Genomic DNA, 15,200 nt, shown 5'->3' on the forward strand with positions numbered 1-15,200 from the left:
CCCAAACTGCTTCTCACGGCAGTAAAAATCTCAAGGACCGCCAGAAAAGAATAAATCCTTCATTTATCCATCAGCCGCTGACTGAACAAACACACACAGCCAAGGACGAAGGGGAGCCCTCAGCCCTCTCGCCTCCCTGGCTGGGCCAAGGAAACGGGCTGAGACAGCAGAGGGTGACTCAGGCACGGGCAGTCCCTTTCTCTGCCGCTGTCCTCTGCCAGGCTCACTGGGTGCCCCGTCTGCTGAAGAGCCTGAATGGCAAGAGGGAGCTGGAAGGAAGAGGAGAGAAAAATGTATTGGAGTCCGGGGCTCCCTGGAAGGCCACAGGCCACACACTGGGCCTTGGAAGGGACCCTCAAGGTCATCCATGGACAATCCCTCATTTTACAGATGAGGGAAGTCAGGTTAGGGGAGGGGCAGAGCCAGGATTCAAATCCAGATCCTCAGACTCCAAATCCAGGACTCTTCCTGGTACAACAGGCAGGATTCCCAAGAAATTCCATTGCCCCCACCCCTACCCCTCCTGTCCGGGATCCCAAACCCTCGTCTGTTTCTGTTCTGAAATTCGGGGCTCTGGGGAAGCAAGGAGTGGGGGTCAACATGTGGAGAACCATCAGATGGTGTGCCCAGCGGGGACACAAGAAGAGATGGCAGGGATTGAGGGCCAGCACCCTGCCAAGTGAGAACTCCAAAGCCCCACTCTTGGGCACATAAGTGGCCCACGTGCAGTCTGTCACTCATTCATGGAGAGGCAGCGTGGCATGGCACAGAGAGCTGGCCTCAGGAGTCAAGGCATTTCTCCAATACACACATGCCAGTTCTGTGAGCCAGGCCAGGCACCTCACCTCTAAGTAACTAAGGCTCCCTTAGTTATGGAGAAGGGGCTCTGCCCGCTGGAGGACCCACAAAAGGGAACAACCCTTAACTTCACACAAAGGATGACAGATTTAGAGCTGAAAAGGCCCTCAGAGGCTTAGAGTCCAATTCCCTCAGTGCTGCAACTGAGGAAACAGAGTCCTGGAGTGCAAAGGTGACTTACCAATATCCCACAGCTATTAAGGGATAGGGGGAGATTCAAATCCAAGTCCTTGGATTCTAAATTGGACACATTTATCCATCCAACAAATACAGCTTTACAAGCTTAAAACTGCATTAAGACGGGATATTGGTATTTTAAAGACCTTAGACAGTGGCAATACAGATACAGACCCTGCCTTCAGGGAGTTTACAGTGTCAGACCAGGAAAAGATGTAGACAAACAAAGGAGAACGAGGTCAGGGCGCAAGAAGAAATCTGGAGAGGGAGTGATTGTTTCCCTTGGTGGGAAGAGAGGGAGAGAAGGTTGAGTGAGGGCTTCCTGGAAAAGGTGGCAGCTGCATTGAACTTAAAGGAAATGTAAGGACTTGGAAGATCTGGACGGCGAAAAGTCCATTCTAGACCAAGGGATGAGGGAAGTGTAGAAGGAATGGTGGATGGATGTCAAAGGGTGAGTGTGAGACAAGGGGAGTGAAGGAAGTTGGAAGCGGGCTCTGGAGAGTCCTGAAGGACAGGTACCAGAGGGTGCGTCTTCTGTGGTGGACAATGGGCAGTCACTGAAGGTCTTTGAATAAGAGAGTGACATGATTGGAATCTCAGGTACATTAAGATTATCTTGAGACTTTCTATTTCTATGACTTTTTACATAGTGTAGAAGAAGGCTCTTGAGTTGGGGGCGGGGAATTCTCTTTCATGACTCATCTTAGTGCAAGTGGGGATTATTTGATTGGCTCCCAAGTCAAAACAAGAGAGAAGTCCTTTCTTACCCTAGGAAGCCCCAAAACCCAGCCTGTTTTTGCTTGGGAGGCCCCTCAGGAGAAGGGGAGCCGATCAGCTGGGAAGGATGTCCCTTTGGGTCTCCTAGATGAGACCCAGACCCTGCCAAGACACCTGAAGCAAAAACATGAAAAGAGGCCATGAGTTATTGTTTGGGGCAGAGAAAGCAGGCTCTCCCCTCCTTCCCATCCCCCAGCTCATGTCCGCCCTGTGCCCTTCCCCAGCCAGGATTGTGGGCTAAGGACACCGAACTGACCAAAGAGGCTCATCTTCCAAGAGCATGGGTGTTTGTCAAATACATACTCCTGGGCAAAGGCATCCTCACAAAAACTCCAGTCTGAGCTGAACCTCAGTCTGTGACGGAAGGTCCTCCAATAGTGGTCCCTGGGGCGGGGTGCTTTGAAAGTGACCCATTCCCCAGCAATGGACCGGAAGTGAAGGAAAAAAGTCTCATCAAGTCAGACCAAACAGGGAAATAGAAGAACCCCCAGGAAGCAACAGCATCAATTCATCCATGGAAAGGTGAGCTAGACTCCCTTAATCCCTTCTGGTAGGATCAGTACTCATAATGGTTCCCGTCACCCATGCATACAATTAGCAATTTGGATTTTTATGCCTTTTTTTTAACCATCAGGATCCTCTCCCAACATGCCACCCCCCAATCAATCCTCTCTCACCAAAGAATTTGGGCAAAACCCAACAACTGTGTCTGTCAAAATATACAACAATCTGTACCCACAATCCCCTACCTCTACCCAAAGAGAGAAGCATTTTCAATTTTCTGGGACAAGACAAGTCATTACAATGCATCTGAACTGGGCAGCATGTGGGTGTTGTTTTCATTGACTTTACTGGGACCTCTTTCTCTCTTTGCCACGAATCAGTTCAGACAAGTCTTCCCCGATTCTCTGAATTCCTTGCTCTCCTCGCTTCTTGTGGGGCAATAATATTCTATGACTTTTGTGTACCATAACTTGCTTAGCAGTCCTGTCATTGACGGGCACCCTTTCCATTCTCAGCTTTTTGCTGCCACAAAAAGAGCTCCTGGGAACATTTTGTTGTAAATGCTTGATATTGAGATTGCTAGACTACAAAGTATGAACAGGTGCACAATTTTTCTGGCATGATTCTAAAGTATGTTCCAGAATGACTGGACCAATCCATAGCTTCAATTTGCTACTAATCTATTAGTGTGACTGTTTTGCCATAGGCCCTCTAATACTGATTTATTTCCACTGAAGAGTATTAATTCAAGAGTCAGAGGTTCAAATCCCACCCCTGGAACTTTTACTACCAGGGTGACATTGGTCAAATTAATTAACTATTTTTGGCCTTAGTTTCCAAAGTTGGAAAAGTTGTATTAGATGGTCTCTAAAGTTCTTTCCAGTTCTAGACCTAGCACTGCATCACCCTTTGTTGAAAGGAACTGATTCTTGCTAATTTGAGGGTTCGAGCTGAAACCTCAGAGCAGTCTCAGCATACATGCCTCTCCCCCTGAGCCATCTTTCCCATGATTGTTGATGGTTTACACTTCTTCTTTTGAGAACTGTGTGTTCTCCTCCTTGACTCTGATGGTCTCATCCAAAGGAAAGGATTTCTTGGGACTTGCCATGGTCCTTGAGGAAAGCAATGTCAAAGTCCTCAGTCTCTTCATCTTCTGAGGCAGCTTCCCCTGGCCAGTTCTGATCAAAAGAGAAATGAGGGACATGTTTCACCTGTTCTCCTGGGAGGTTGGTGGTGGAAAGGGAAGAGGGAGATATTAAAACTGTCTGGGCTCTGATGGAGCTGATCTCTGGTCATTTCTAGGGCTCAACTTCCCACAGCTAATCTGGCCCTCACTTTGCTGTCTATCGAGAAAGTTAACATTTGGATCTTTCCATTTGAGTGACTCATAATGGACCCACCCAAAACCCAATCCTTTGAGGTTTAAGTGCGGAAAAGAAACAAAGCTAATATTACTAGGGCTGCCCTGAACTGCCCAGGGTTCCATGAGCAGCCATCCTGAGAGTTCAGGGCAGCCCCAAGCCAGCTTCCTTCCTCCCATGTCACTTGCTCTTAGAAGATCTAATTCTACAAACACTGGTCAAGTGCTTGGCCTGTCTCAGACTCTGGGCTAGCGATAGAATGACTGTTTGGAGAAATGGCATCTCTTTACACTCACAGAAACTCCCCAAACGTAAGAAGCTTGCCTAGTATATTTTCTTTGGGATTCATCCCCAGCTGCCTGTTCTAACTCAGAACCAGACTCAGCGTCTACTAGTCTTGGGGGGGTTGGCAGGTGAAAGAGGTCTGCCAGGGGTCAGGGGGCTGTCATCTGCCTGCCGGAGCCTGGGGTTTGTTAAGAGGGTGGGGCTGTCAGGCACCAGCCTGTCCAGGGAGATATTTGGGGTGGGGCAGTACCTTGTGACAACCTTCAAATCAAACCCACTTATTCAACTGTGAACAGAAGGTGAGGAGAACACGGGAGGAATGTGACAGGAACACACAATCTCCGAGTTCACTGAGCCCAAACAAGTAGGTACCCACCCAACCGACAAGCATTTATGAAGCTCCTACTGTAAGCGCTGGGGATAAAAAGACAAGAAAAGAGACAGTTTACATTTTCCTGGAGATCCGTGTCCTCCCCAAATCTCTTCCTCACACTAAACACTCCCAGTTTCTTTAACCTGTCCTCCTTGGATGTCATCTCACCATCCCATCACTTTACTCCATTAATTTTCCAGATTATCTCTCCATATCCTTCCTAAAATGTGGTGCCTAGAGCTGGACCTAGTACTCCAAGTGTGGTCTGACCGAGGCAGCATATGAGGGTAGAATCGCCATGGTGGACACGATATTCTGCTCTTAATACAGCCTAAAATTGAAGTGGCATTTTGGGAGGATAGAGAGGCAGTTTTGCTGTCAGGCTGCTGACACTCATTGAGCTGGTGGTGCACTAAAAGCCTTTGTCACACTTCCTACCATATTATACCCATCTTGTTCTTGGGAACTTGACTTGCTGGGCCTGGAGTCAGGTAGCTCATCTTCCTGAGTTCAAATCCAGCCTCAGACACTTACTAGCTATGTGACCCTGGACAAGTCATTTAATCCTGTCTTCCTCAGTTTCCTCCTCTGTAAAATGAGCTGGAGAAGGAAATAGCAAAGCACTCCAGTATTTTTGCCAAGAAAACTCCAATGGGGGCATAGAGAGTCAGACATGACTAAAAATGCTGGACAACAAAAAGACTTAACTTGTATTCCTATTGAATTTTATCTTTTTCAAGTCAGCCCAAGTACGCACAGTGTTAAACTCCTCTGGAATCCTGACTCTGGAGGGACATGGTGGCTGCTGTGGGGGATGGGGAACCTCTTGTTGGAGGTTTTTTCATGTCTGGGTCAGAGCAGCTGCTGCAGAGGTCCCTTCTAACTCTGCAATGCTCTGAACACAGATCCCAGAATCTTGTAGCCCTAACACAGATAAGGTGAGGACTGGTGGCCCCTCATGTCCCTTCTGGTCCCTCAGTATGCCCTTAGGACCCGGGAAGTCAAAGCTGGGAGTGGCCTTGGAGGTCATCTCACCCATCTGCCTTCTCTGGACAGATGGACAAACTGAGGCCCAGGGATAAGGCTTCGCCCTGGACTGACTTCTGAAACAAAGGCCCCCGACAAACGTGAGGCTGTTTGCCAAAGTTTTCCTTCCGGTTACTGGAAATATAGAGGACGTGCAGAATCCTCCAGCTTTCAAAGCTACTGTCTTGCCTCACCCCAGAAAGGAGAAGCAGCGAACCATGTCTGCCAATTAACTCTTTCCAGCCTAAGGGATTGGCACTGAGTGCCCCATGAGCTCCTTGCTTTGGGCCAAATCCTCACCCTGGGATGGACTGTTGGTCTGTATCAAGCACCTGCCCTCCTCTACTGGGCTGGGGTGGCTCAGCCTTTTTTCTGAGCCAAGGGAGCGGTGGAAAAGGTAGCTGTGTTGGGTAAGAGGACATGGGCACCAAGCTGGAAAAAGGGGTGTGAGAGAAGTTGGAAAGGGAAATGGACATCCTCTCCATAGTCATCCTCTAGGCTGGCCTACGAGGGACCTTGTTCCAGGGGACCTCGCCTTTCTCCTCCCCACCTGGGCTAGGGCTGAGGGCAGTCAGACACTGCACAGGGGGAGGGGGGCTGACTGAACCAGAAACTGGCTTCTTCCCAGCTAATCTGTGAATACCTGGAGGGCAGGGATGGGTGGCCCCTGCTGTTCACTCCCTAGTCTGCCTTGACTGTAAAGGTCTAATTGTCCAAAAGGACTCTGGGAATGGGGCCTCCCAGGGAGAGGGGGAGGCAGGAGCAGGCATTGCATTCCCTATCCCTAACCCTAACCCTAAATGCCTTCTGACCCCTATGACTCTCAGTGTCCTCCTCCATCCCTTTATAAATGCCAATCTCACAGGACCACAGGGAGGCAAGTCCTCCAAGGAACCTCAGAGATCAGCAAGCCCAGACTCCGAGCTGTACAGAGAGGGAAACTGAGGCACAGTAGTATGCATGTTTGTAGAGGACAGGAATTTTCTTTTTTGTCTTTGTACTCCCAGAACCTAGCACACAGTAGGTATTTAACAAACGTTTGTGGCATTTATAGCTAAATTGAAGAGACTTGTCCAAAGTCATGCTGGTAGTGAGGGATCAAGTTGGAATTTGAACGTAGATCTTCTGCTTCTAGACCCCATGCTCTTTTTCCTCCCACACCCCAATGGTGCCAGACAACAATGCCATCCCCTCTTTGGCTCCCTGACTCCTTTGGCTTCTGTTCCCCAGTAATCAGACAAGAGCCTCCAGAGGTATTTCTCAGGGTAGGAAAGGACAAGGGAGCAGGGCTGGGACAAGGCCGAGGCTGGCACTACACTACATCCCTAATGCAGCTCTTTCTGGGGTGGAGCAGACATTTAGGCCAGTCATCTGGGCCTGCGGCAGCACCAGAAACCCAGGCTGGGTAACTGGGCAGGAGACAACAGGGCAGGAGACAACGGGAGGCCACGGTACCGCGATTTGGAGCTCACCCTTCTGGTGTGAGTTAGGGTCTTCTTCCTGCTGGAAGTTCCCATCAGAGCCCTGAAAAAGAAGAGATGGGCAGGGTCCCTGCAGTCCTGGAGACTCCATGAATATTTCAGCAGGCAGGCTATTTTTACACAGAGAGGCCAAAGACTCGCTGGGTACTGCCAACAGTCACAGCCGAGGTCCTGCCTTGGGGCACAAGTCTCTCCTTTGTCTTTGGATACAAGCAAACCTACTAGAAATTGGTTTCCCATCTCTAGTCCTTCCCCTCTCCAACCCAGACTTCACCTAGCTGCCAAAGTGACATGCCTACAGCACAGAGCTCCCCTCCTCAAAAACCCTCACTGGCTCCCTACTGCCCCAGGATCACTCATTAGGCTGGTATTTCAAACCTTTCACAATGTGGAAGAAAGAAGGACGGAAAGAAGGAAGAAAGGAAAGAAGGAAGGAAGGAAGGAGAGGGAGAGGGAGAGGGAGACGGAAAGGGGGAGAAAATGAGGTAAGCATGGGTGGGAGCACATGATCCCAATGGCCTCTGAAATGGCCCTGTGAGCTGGTCTTAGTCATGAGCTCAGCACACAGAGGCAGGCTGAATACGGTAGGAACGTAATAGGCGCCTACTAAAAGTGGCATGAATGCTAAATACAGATATCTTTCAACCTCTATTTTTATAAATGAAAGAATCTTGCACGTGTGTGTGCTCAAAGTAGATTAGATTCACTGGCCACATTTTATGTAGAGAAGTACAGGAATCAACGAGATCTACAGACGGGAAATGACTTGCCTAAGGCCACCCAGTCCATCAGTGGCATAGCTGGGAACAGAGCAGGAAAGTGCCACCTCCCAGGCTAGCCCATCTCCTAGGCTGCCCTTACTCCCAGGCTAGCCCCATTTCCCAGGCCAGCCCCAGGGGTCACTCAATATTGACTTGCCTTCAGGTTTTCCACAGCACTGACCTGCCCTGTTCTTGTCCTGTGGGGAACTTGCAACCTTCCAATCTTCTCCTCTTTGCTGCCATGGCTTTCACTTCGGCTTCCTCATCATCACCCTTCAGGCAGGAACCAGAGCCTTGGGATTCTCCTTGCCCCAGAGCAGATGGGCAGCCAGCTGATGGCAGGGCAGGCTGAGAGAAGCGATGAAGGGGGGACCCTTTGACACCAACCTTGCTCCCAGGAGAGACATAGCATTAGAAATGGGCTAATGGGATCCTAGATCTAGAAGTGACCTCAGGAGGCTCATCTAGCCCAACAACCTGAGACCCAAAGAGCTTCAGTGACTTATCTGAGGTCACACAGCTAGTAAGCAGCAAACTCAGAGCCCTCTAACCCCCAACCTGGGGCCTTGGTCGGGAGCAGAGAATGTTTTCATCCTACACAGAAAAGTCCAACTCACCATTTCTGGGAGGTCATTATCTCCTCCAGGGGTCCCTAGAAAAGTACAAGATACAAAGGGCATCAGAAGACATTTCTCCCAGGATTTGGGGGGGCCCTCCTCTGAGTAGGGTCTGCCCTTAGCAAAACAGTAAACTGAGTCATTTCTGCCTCCCTTCCCTCAAGCCCTCCCTCTGTGGATTCCACATCTGGCTCCTTCAAAGCTCCTCATCTCCCGCAGAAATCCTTCCCTGATGCTGCCTGTGGTGAGGATGCGTGTCCCTGAAGGTAAGTTCCTTGAGGGCAGGGACTGTCTCTTTAATGTTTTCTTTCTTCCATCCCAAGGACCTAGGACAGTACTTGGAATATAGTAGGAGCTTAATAAATGCTCATCAGTTTGACTTGAACTGGAGATGCCTGAAAACAACGGCAAGCCTTTGGACCTGGGAGTCACAGAAAATTCTGCCTCCATTACCCACTAAGGAGAGCAGGTGTTATTTTCCCCATTTTGCAAAGGAGGAAACTGAGGCTCAGAGAAAACACAGGCTGCAGCAACTGGATGGAATGTTAGAGATGTTATTGAATCTAATCCTCCTGCTTTACAGAAAGGGAAACTGAGGCCCAGAGAGAGAACTGCCCAGTGAGCAGGTATGAGGGCTGGGCTGGGTGAGGGAGCTTGGGCTTGGTCCTCCATGCCCTTGGGAGACTGAGCATACATGTGGACCCAGGCACCTCTCAGAGTCAATAGTGAGGCCAGGTAGGTAAGCCCCAGTGCCTCACACTGAGTGGGTCCTGGCTCCGCCCACTCTCACCAGCCTGTGCCTGCACCCACTCACCAGCTGGTACCCATTCCCACTCACCAGGCCACTCCCACTCACCAGCCGGTGCCCATTTCATCTCCACATAGAGGGTGCAGACAAAGGGGTAGGGCTCTAGGAGAGCTGCCCCGTGCTTGAATCTCAGGTGTGACACACGCTCCCACTTGCTCTTATCTGGGTAGCCAGGGCTAAGGAGCCCACAGTGGAGCTGAGCTAAGACCCAACCACTCCTGGAGCCCAGTAGGATTCTGAATCACCCCTCTCTGCCCTCCAAAGGGGACCAGGCTTGGTCAGTAGCCTATCAGACCCAACAGGGAATGTAAATGAAAGCCCACTTATCCACAGGCTGAATCTGGGAGTTGGGATGGATTTCAATGGGCCCAATTCAGACATCGCTCAGCAAGAATCTGCAGGTGACCATCAATCTCTGCTTGGAGCTTTCTAGTCTTCCAACAAGTTTATACTCTAGGTTATCCACATCTTTCCTAAACTATGGTGCCCGGAACAGACCATGATACTCTGCCCAGGGCAGAGGACCATGGGATGTATGGCCCTCTTTCTCTTCTCCCCTCCCTCCCCTTGGGCTTCCCTCCTTTCTTCCCCCGCCCCCCCCCCCAGTCCTGGACACTCTGCTCCTCTCAATGACCCCCAGGATGCCAATGGTTTCCTTCACCACCATGTTCTCTGTAGACTCCTGTTGAACTAGAGCTCAGACAGCACCCCCAGAAGAAAAGATACAGGGAAATATGATGAAGTGGTCTGTGATAAATGGTTGCAAATTGTCCAGGTTCCCCAAGACGGCCCGAATAGAGTCCTAAAAATGGAAACAAATTCTTGCTTTAACATGAATACAGGTCACCTGGCCAAGCCAGTCTGGGTCCCCAGCACCTTCTTCTGTTTATTCTGCTTGACTGAAGTCAGGAGGGATGTGCTACTGAGTCATGCGCATCCTATTATGCGTCCTCCTGGGATGCTTGCTGGGCCTCTGGCTGTCCGGGAGGAGGTTCTCAGGGACTCTGGAACTTGAATGTCAGGGCAGGTGTCTCTGTGGACAATGAGCCCCTGTATCTACTGGGTGCCAAAGCCCATGGCAAGGCCAAGGCTACCTTGGGGTGAGATTGGACACTCCAGGGACACAACAAAAAAATGAGATTAAATTAAAGGGAAGATGCGGCTGCCTGGTCTGGGTATTTACAGGTGGGTTTCCTGGTCTGTTAGGCCCTAGTCAGCAGCAGAGCCAGGGACACCAGCCAGAACCCTAAGAGGCTCCTATCCTTCAGGAAACAGGTCTTCCTGCCAGGCATCACCAGAAAGCCCTGCCTGTCAGTCGCCCTGACCTCGAGCACAAGCAAAAGGTCTTGCTGCATCAGCATCGAAGGTGCTGACATTTCAGCCAGTGGGAAGAAGAAAGGTCACAGGTTTTAAATGCAAAAAAAAAAACAAACCCCAGGAAAACAGGAAATTTGTACAACCATGCCCTCCACAGAGTGAGCTATACAGTGGGAGACCAGTGGGAGACAAGACTTCCCCGGCCCCAGGAGCAATCCCTCCCCTTAGGGCCTCTGGCACAAAAGAGCCTCTTTCCCCGAAAGACTTCTGTTTCTCGCAGTCCCTACCTCCAGCTCTTGCCTGACAATTTTCTTATCCGCTATCTCTTCCCCTCTGCAAGGCAAATGAACAAGAAAGTCATGATGGGAGATTCTGGAGAGACTTTTGTCTCCAAGCAGAGCCTGTCTTCAGTTCTGGAAGATGTAGCAGCAATCAGAAAGACAGACAGTAACAGCTTGAAAGATGGCAAAAGAGAATAGTCAGTGTTGGACTGATCACGGAAAGAAGGGAACATTCATACACTATTGGTGGACCTGCACATGGTACCAATTCTGGGAGGGGGAAATTGAGATTATATGAGAAAAGAATGAGTTCACATACAGGATGTTCTGAAAGGGTTAAAACAGTTAAAGCTTTTGAGGTTGTAAGCCAAGTGAATACTTAAAACTAAATATTATGCAATTAAAGTTTAAAATTTCTCCAGTGCTCTTGGAACACCTGAGTATATGAAAATATTAATGGGGAGGAGTTCAGAGAAAATTGGAAGTTTCATATGAACTGACGCAGATGGCAAGGGTTTAGCATTCACTGAAAACTGAGGGAGCCCATCCCTTCTCTGTATCCTTAGGGCTTGGCATAGTGCCTGCCACGTAGTAAGTTCTTAAATACTTCTTTTCATTCATTCTGCTGAGAAGGGCCTGGGTTCAAATTCTGCCTCTCACATGATATGTCTGTCATTGGGCTAGTAACTTTCCTTCCCTTGGCCTCAGTTTTCTCATCTGTGAAACATGGGGCTAGATGGTCACTTCCAACTTGAGACCTGGGAGCCTATTAAAACGGGGCATTGGATGAGGTGATCTCTGTCTAAGGGCCCTTCCACTGTCCAGTGAAACTATCGTTAGTATGTCCTAAGTCTTACTGCCTGTTAGGATCACCTCTGGCTCCAATCCCCAGGTTTTTCATTGGAGGAAATACAGGCCTAGAGAAAGGGACTGGCCTGAGGTAGTAAGTGACAAGGTGGGATCCTCTGACTTCCCATCCTGGGTATTTTCCACAGCACCACAAGCCCGCCTTCAAGTTCTTCTCCGGTGGCTTGGTTGTTGTAATCTGTCCTAGATAAACAGGGTAAAGCCCTGCAGGGCTTCTGTGAAGGGATCAGCCTCCCCAAACCCAGATACTCCTGCCCTGGGTCCAGCCCCAAGGCCTCCCCAGTCTGGCTGGGCCCGATGGGTAGACTGTGTCCTGAAGAACTCAGGACCAAGCTTTCCCACAGCTCACCAAAAGGTATTGATAAAGCACCTACTATGTGCCAGGAGCTGGAGAGACAAAGCAAGAATATGGTCCCTACCCTGAAGAGATAACAAGTGTATACTAATTACATATATAAGAGAGCAAAGACTGCCCTTTGCCTCTTTCTGTATCCCTAGGACTTGGCACAATGCTGGAACACAGTAGGTGCTTAATGTTCACTGACTGAGCGATTAGGGCTCCACTGCCTTCCCCACCCATTGGCTCCATTCTAGTAAGAACCATTACTGATTAAATCAGTCAAGAACGGGGCCCATCCGACTGCTGGAAAGGCAGAATCTGAACCTGTGTCTTCTAGTAGGAATTCTTTCTGTGAATGAGAGGTTGGCCAGAGGACAGTTGAGGTCCTGTCCTGCTCTCAAATCGTGTGATTCTGTGACTCCAAGTTTGTTCCAAAAGAAATTCCCCCTCAGGGGCAGTCAGGTGGCTAAGTGGATAGAGCACCTGCCCTGGAGTCAGGAGGACCTGAGTTCAAATCCAGCCTCAGACACTTACCCACTGTTAAACCTCAAATAAAGAAATCTCCCTCCCCATCCTGGGCAGAGGAGGGAATGTGGCCCCAGGATACCCCAAGGCACCTGATGCTGCTGCCATATCTGATCTTGAACTTGTACACGTTGGCACCCGCGTGGAAGAACCTCGTCTCTGGGAACGGGTAGGTGAAGGCTTGAAGACTCATTGCTTGGGGCTGAAGCCTAAAGAAAACAACAGAACATTCCAGAATGAGCAGAAAGCCCTCCCAGGAAGGTGGGGGTGGTCCTCAGTGTCCAGGGAACCCACAGCCTCAGGGACACAGAGGGGACGGAGGAATCTGGAGGAAGAGAAAGTCACAGAATGTTGGAGGGAGAAAAAACAGTGCTCCCATCCTACAGAAAGAGAAACTGAGGCCCACAGGGCCTTCCTTGCCCAAAGTCACCCCGCTGGCTAGTTGTGGAGACAAGGTGGAGCCTAGGTGAGCTGGACCTAGGCAGCTGGACCTCTCTGGGTCTCTAGTCATTATTTCTAAAATGGGATTGGGGAATGTGGTGGGTGGAGAAACACCCCAGAGTCAGGGAGACCTGGGTTCTAATCCTACTTCAGACACTTACATACTGTGGGACCCTGGGCAGGTAACATCACCTTCCTTTGACACCCCTGCCAGCTATATCTCTATGCTGGTGGGCTGGGATAACATATGAGAATGTCAGGAGTAATTATCTCAGTCACCTGCTGGGGGGACCTTGGGGTCTAGGGCCCTGGTTCTTGGGGGGCAGGAGCCCTGCCCCTTGATGGGGATGGGGGTCTGCTGCCTGGGGGGCCCCAAGTGTGGGAAAGAAGGCAGAGCTCATCGGCCTTGGCAGTCTGCAAGAAGGGAAAATGCCCGCTTTTCCAGCCACAGCCTGTCTTAATTGCTGGTAATTGCTGGCTGCCAGTCTCGACTAATGACTCCATCTGAAAACAGAGATTAGGTGGCTTTGCTGGGGCCCAGGCTCAGAGACTCCATGGGAGCCCGAGAGTGCTCAGTCTCCCACCCATTCCAGCAGCTCCTGTGGGGGAGGCCCCGCTGGGGTGCCCAGGCACCTTGGCACCCCTCCATGGTTCTGAGCTCAGGGGCGCTGGGTCCCTGGTCAGAGATGCCCCGTTTTGTCAAAGGAACACTGGGGTCCTTTGTTCCCTGAAGGGTCAGGATGGAGAACCTGGAACAAGGCTGTGGGCTGGGGTTCAAGCTTGGGGCTGGTGAGCGCAGGGGGAGGAGGAGGAGCAAGGAAGGCAAAAGATCCTTCATGCAGAGCCAGGGGTGCTGGGAGGTCAGCGGGCCAACTTCCCCATCTGAAAAGTGGGAACCCCCTTGCCTGCCTCCTAGGGCTGCTGGAGGACAGGGGCCTGCACCCAGCTCTCCTCTCACCCGCACATGGGCACCTTCCTGCTGGGCTGGGGCGGGGCGGGAGGAGGGAGGCTCTCAACAAAGAAGGTGGACGGAGAGAGAGCTTTCTAGAAGGACAAACAGATCATCCTTCTAAACTCGGCTGGGCGGCCCAAGCGGACAGGCCAGGCCGGGAAGACCCGGGTCCGAGCCCCCCTGGCACGTCGGCCACGAACCCTGTGTGACTCAGTTTCCTCCTCTGTCAGACGGGGCTGACACAGACCCGGCCTCCCAGGTTGTTGTGAGACACCAAGGGCAAAGCTCCCCGTAGGCCGGGCACACGGCGGGTGGGCACACGATGGGCCGGGCGGGCACACGGCGGGCGGGCACACGTTGGGGGCTCAGTAAACACTTGTTTGCTCCCTCCCAGGTGAGCACTCATGAGGTCGGGGGGAGGGGTAACCGAGCCGCTGCTCTGACCTCTGACCTCTGCCGATTCTGAGGCTTCCGAGCCCCGCCCACAGGGAAGGGTCCCAGGTGGACTTGAACTCAGGTGTTCCTGGCTCTGGGCACAGTGGCGCCCCCTGGTGGCATGGTGGGTGTGGGTCACGGATTCCAATTTCGGCCTTTTACAGATGAGGAAACTGAGACCCAGGGCCTTTTGTGCTCATTAGGGCAAGAAACCTGGGAATCGGGGGACCCCTCTCGGCCCGGACACCCCACGTTCTCAGGCCCCTCCCGGCCCGGACGCCCCGCGTTCTCAGGCCCGGATGCCCCAAGTTCCCAGGCCCGGATGCCCCACGTTCCCAGGCCCGGACGCCCCACGTGCTCAGGCCCGGACGCCCCACGTTCTCAGGCCCCTCCCGGCCCGGACGCCCCACGTTCCCAGGCCCCTCCCGGCTCCACGTGCTCACTGCCAGACTGCAGTGTGGTGGGAAGCACCCGCCTCGGCTTGGGCACAGGCCTGTGCCAGCCTCTCCGCCCTCCGTCCAGGGCCGTGGTAGCCTCGGGGTCCGCCCGAGGGCCGGAGGTGGGGCGGCCGCGGGCAGTGGGCGGGGCCCGGACCCGGTCTGCTGCTCTCTAGCCGCGGGGCCTTGGGGACCCCCCTTCCCCCGGCTGGGGCTCCTCTGGCAGATGGGCAGGCGCAGGGCCTGGGCCCCCGGTCCGAGCTGGACTCCGGACCGTTACTTACTAGGGGCAGACCTGGGTCACAGGTCTGTGCGAAGGGCCACGTGACCCGGCCCCTCGGGCTCACCCTGTGACCCCGCCCCCGCCCCGCCCCCTGCCCTGCAGGCCTAGCTCCAGCCACGCCCCCTCCCCGCCCCCTGCCCTGCAGGCCCAGCTCCAGCCCCGCCCCCGCCCCGCCCCCTGCCCTGCAGGCCCAGCTCCAGCCCCGCCCCCGCCCCGCCCCCTGCCCTGCAGGCCCAGCTCCAGCCCCGCCCCCGCCCCGCCCCCGCCCCGCCCCCTGCCCTGCAGGCCCAGCTC

General features: G+C 52.4%; 1 protein-coding gene across 21 annotated transcripts; it reads right to left on the minus strand.

Annotated features, from left to right (window-relative positions):
* Positions 1-45: 45 nt before the first annotated feature.
* On the minus strand, positions 46-15,010 carry MAJIN (membrane anchored junction protein). 21 transcript variants are annotated; one of them, XR_011973749.1, is made up of 12 exons: positions 14,630-14,734; positions 12,451-12,567; positions 11,562-11,676; positions 10,633-10,678; positions 9,755-9,830; positions 9,077-9,190; positions 8,221-8,255; positions 7,785-7,951; positions 6,834-6,885; positions 3,299-3,494; positions 1,803-1,926; positions 46-269 (listed from the first exon to the last, which is right to left on the minus strand). XR_011973749.1 is itself a non-coding variant. In XM_072639095.1 (12 exons), exons 2-12 carry the CDS (start codon positions 12,464-12,466, stop codon positions 224-226), a joined length of 921 nt encoding a protein of 306 aa, XP_072495196.1. In that variant the 5' UTR covers positions 12,467-12,567; positions 14,908-14,945; the 3' UTR covers positions 46-223. The 21 variants fall into 21 exon arrangements, 15 of the variants coding, with proteins under 15 accessions (XP_072495196.1, XP_072495203.1, XP_072495195.1 ...); XM_072639095.1 differs by lacking the exon at positions 14,630-14,734 and adding an exon at positions 14,908-14,945 and having other exon boundaries at positions 3,422-3,494; positions 7,785-7,990; positions 9,059-9,190; XM_072639102.1 differs by having other exon boundaries at positions 3,422-3,494.
* Positions 15,011-15,200: the final 190 nt, after the last annotated feature.

Source organism: Notamacropus eugenii, chromosome 2 (assembly GCF_028372415.1).
Source record: "Notamacropus eugenii isolate mMacEug1 chromosome 2, mMacEug1.pri_v2, whole genome shotgun sequence".
In the NCBI taxonomy this organism is placed as follows: domain Eukaryota; kingdom Metazoa; phylum Chordata; class Mammalia; order Diprotodontia; family Macropodidae; genus Notamacropus; species Notamacropus eugenii.